The sequence below is a fragment of the Camelina sativa genome, chromosome 11 (assembly GCF_000633955.1).
Source record: "Camelina sativa cultivar DH55 chromosome 11, Cs, whole genome shotgun sequence".
In the NCBI taxonomy this organism is placed as follows: domain Eukaryota; kingdom Viridiplantae; phylum Streptophyta; class Magnoliopsida; order Brassicales; family Brassicaceae; genus Camelina; species Camelina sativa.
This window is the reverse complement of record NC_025695.1, coordinates 45794767-45798847: the sequence shown is the minus strand read 5'-3', so window position 1 is coordinate 45798847 and position 4081 is coordinate 45794767. Positions and strand designations below refer to the sequence as shown.

Genomic DNA, 4081 nt, shown 5'->3' with positions numbered 1-4081 from the left:
GTGTTCCCATAGGTATACCTTAGACGTGATACGGTTAAAATAAGGATCCACGATTACATGCTCCACTGAGTAATTCTTCAGACAAATAGGGCACTGCCACTGCATGTCCAACCACAGAACAACTTAAGTCAGAAAACAAGAGAAATAACTTAACATCCAGACAAGGATAGGAGACCTACCTTTCTGGAACGTTGATTCAACTCCACAAACACCTCGAGGTCAAAACAGCCCATGTGAACACATGGTAAAAATCTCCCAGCAACTTTTATCCTAGAACCGCTCATCTAATGACACAAGCAGAAGAGAAAATATAAGTTTAGTCTGCCAGATAACCCTAGAAATATAAGTATAAAAACTGAGCTATAAGATATTAGTAACTTACAGGACACCGAAGATTGACACCGAAGAAATCAGCAACAACTTCAATGTCACTATCACTATCAGCATTATCATCTCCACCTCCACCTCCAATGCATCGGCGGACACGTGCAAGAGCATTTTCAAAAGTCTCCCCTTTACCCTCTTCTGGAATCAAATTTAAAACCTAGATACAAAAACGAGTAAATAAATAGGAACATTGGGGATCATTAACGCACAATAGCTGGATTTCGGAACATACAAGAACACTAGCAAAATAAATATAACACAAGACCACGCTCATTGACTCATCTGAGTGAAATAGAGGACGAATGAATAGAACTCTTAACATTTCAAATCTGACAAACAGGGGAATAGTTAATGTAACTGTGTAACCACAAGTAATTTCCTTCCACAAATTACACATTCTAAAGGATGCCAATTTTAATTTATTTCTTTTGTGTTTAGAAGATCATTTTATTTCTTATTTGAACATTTATAACTATTCTCCCCATAGACCGACCAAATCTTTGAATGTTTCTTGTGCACTATCTGGTATCCATACCTGTTGCAGAGTCCTGCGCTTCACAAGTCGAACTCCAAAACAAAAGATCCGAACATCATTTCCACTCAAGGAAATTCTGTTAACACCATCCCTAATACACTGTGTGATCTGCCAACATAGTAAAATGAGATGGTCAAATTTCACCACTGATTGCAAGATTTTCAATGTATGAGAGATCAAATCCTATTTTAAGTGAAACTGGTTAATACTGAAAAGGGATAAAAAAAACACACAATAGGTCCATCGTCGCGGCCGTTGACTCCCAGAAGCTGTGACCCAGGTCGGTTAATTGCACGTACAGGCAGGCCTATGAAATGATAGGCTATATATCAATACCATATCAGAAGATATAAAGCAGTCTTATTGAGTATAATCAGAACAACATAAAATTTAAGACAATATGAATGTGAATATGATGTGAAGGCTCATATCAGACTAAAAATCTGGAGATGTCACTGTCATACCATTGACCTGCATATCAGCATACTGAGGCCACTGCATCCTAAAGATAACTTTGTCATTCAAGAGCATACACCAAGCCTAAAAAAAATCGAATTTCAATTAGAAACGCATAGGTCGATACTGTTTACATTTAAACGTACTTTACAAAACCCAACCTGAACATCGTACTCTTGTTTTGCTAACAAGTCCTTGTCTGCCCTTGTGATTTGAAATGTTCTCTCCACACTCTGCATTGTGTTTGTACTGGAAAGTTTTGGATCGGTGCATTAGAACAAACAAAAGCCATGAAAAAGGTAGTTCTTCAGCAAGTACTGTGCATTTAGCTAGGAAAAAATTGTGATTTTTGTTCTCCAGACACTGGAATGAATGTCTTATCCCAGTTCCAAGTAGAAAAGTCAAGTGACTAGCAAGACCGTGATAGAATGCAGATGATTTATACACACAGTGCAGACGATTCATTAGTGAGTAAATAAATGCAGACCATTGCAGGAAAAATAAAAATTAACGTATTTATTGCAAGATGAAACAGATGGTGATGTATCATACAGAATCGCCCACTGAGTGATTCAGCTTTCTAATGTAAGAAATGCTAACAAATTATAACTTTAAGGAATGGCATTAAAACTAGACAAGTTCAAAACCATAGCAAAAAAAAGAAAGAAAGATATGGAGTCTTACCCATCAGATGGTATGTTCGCTGGAGTTAGCCTCACTGGAGAGAGTGGATGTGCCACTGTAACCCAAAACCTGCACAATGATGACCATGTAGGACAACCATAAATAACAATTTTCATGGATAAACCAAAGGTGCTAATGTAAAAACAGCAATTAAAATTTACAAAAAAAAATTCTAACTACTATGAAGACAGAACTAGAAGATAAACAGCAATCAAATACAAGGAGATAAAGAAACTAGAAGGGAAAGCATGTCAAATGTATAAATATGTCTTTCTTTTTGGTTCTGGCAAGAAAGAATTATCATGCAGTAGGGGAGGAGTTCAGACGGATAATTAATTACAACTCAAACTTTAGCTCAGGCAAGAAAAGTAAAAAAAACTTACGGGTCAGCTCGAGTAAGTCGGCAGATTTCACAATAAAATGATTCAGGAAGTGGTGGATTTCCATCCATAGGCTTATCTGGGACAAGAACACAGCCAACATGCTGCCAAACATGGCATCTAGGATCCTCACACTGAAATCGGAAAGAAAAAAACCGTAATTACAACTAGAAACTATCACCTACCTTCACAAATGAATCAATAATAAATACATCACATCATCATCGGCCATAATATACAAAGAATTGCTCTACAGCCAGTTACAACAGACCTGTATCATTGAGTCTGTCTCGAGTGAATTTCCACAAACACATCGAACTTTCATTTCTGGTTGAAAAGGATCTTCAGGCTCCCCCTTAACTTTCATAATATTGGTATCTGAACTTACTTGTCCTTTTGATGCTAAATCACTTGCCCCAGATACTTGCATCTTCCTATGGAGCACAAAAAGAAAACGTTATGGTAACAAAAAATCGCAGAGAAAAAAGAGAATGGCATTGCGTAAGAAATCTATCATGAAACGAGTACTCACCTATACGTATCGTCAACTAGTTTTGCAACTTCTTCCCTTGCCACTGTATTCTTTTTAGACCACAACCTTGCAGCTGTTAGTAGGGAATAAAGACGGAAGCTTATCAGAAAGAATGGTAGAGCGAGGGTGGCTTTAAATACACCAAGACGTGAATAAACAAAAACTAAGTGCTCCAATTAACCTTGTTCATCAGAAAGAAGGGTCAAAATCCGGTCAACAAGTTCCTGTACAAGAAAAAAAAACAAAATATGGTAAAACAATCAAATCTTTGACAATGGCAATAACCTAAGTTGGTAACCCGAGTATTAATTCAGTGTACCCTGCGAGCATCATGGAAGCCTATTTGACTATTCAAGATTACAAATTCCCACAGAAGACTAAACAACGCATATCTACCAAACACAAGTTGGTAAAAGGAATCGTCTAATTCATATGAAACAGATACCACTTCCTGCAATTATGACTATCTGAACATCACCAAACCATAATTACAACAAATGGAAGAACATCAGAAAGATATAAACCTGTTTCTTTCCCTGTTTTGAAAGTCCCAGCTTAGTAAGCACATCCTTGAGCTCTTTTATCCGGAAATATGAAAGTTTATCCTGCAAACACACAAGAAACTCAACTTTGAGCCAAACTACCAAATCCATAAACATGAACCACAAATCCAAAAAAACCCTTAAGAAATTACAATCAAGATCATGAATTAATAAAAAAAAAAAATAAGCTTTTTGAAACATCCACTCATTCATAAACAAGTTGAAATCAACACAGAACACAAGCAAACGAAAATTAAAAAAGAAAAAAGAACAGATCTTTGAGTAAAAAAAAATACCTTACAACTAGCTTCCAAATCCATGTCTTTCAACCCCGAGACAAACAAAGAAGAAGCAAAAAAAAAGAAAAGCCCAGTTTCAGAACACAGGAACGTAAACTCCAGTAATCAGTACCAATTCACAGCAAGCAGTCTCCATACAGCAGCCGATCTAACAAAACAAAAAGAGACAGACAGAGAGAATTAACTCAAAACGAAAACCCTTAAAATTCCCCAAATAAATAAATAAAAAAAATACAATTTTTTTACAGAAACGGAAAAAAAAAAAA

General features: G+C 36.3%; 1 protein-coding gene across 1 annotated transcript in view; it reads right to left on the bottom strand.

Annotated features, from left to right (window-relative positions):
• The window catches only part of LOC104726633 (E3 SUMO-protein ligase SIZ1), a gene marked incomplete at its 5' end in the record, with an annotated part of 6715 nt that extends 2868 nt beyond the window's left edge, over positions 1 to 3847 (bottom strand). Inside the window, 14 exon segments of the mRNA XM_010445539.2 lie at positions 19 to 99; positions 180 to 284; positions 383 to 544; positions 923 to 1030; positions 1156 to 1229; positions 1387 to 1462; positions 1540 to 1627; positions 2063 to 2131; positions 2446 to 2576; positions 2714 to 2876; positions 2975 to 3047; positions 3156 to 3198; positions 3499 to 3579; positions 3813 to 3847. Of these exon segments, the coding sequence (XP_010443841.1) occupies positions 19 to 99; positions 180 to 284; positions 383 to 544; positions 923 to 1030; positions 1156 to 1229; positions 1387 to 1462; positions 1540 to 1627; positions 2063 to 2131; positions 2446 to 2576; positions 2714 to 2876; positions 2975 to 3047; positions 3156 to 3198; positions 3499 to 3579; positions 3813 to 3836 (1278 nt within the window).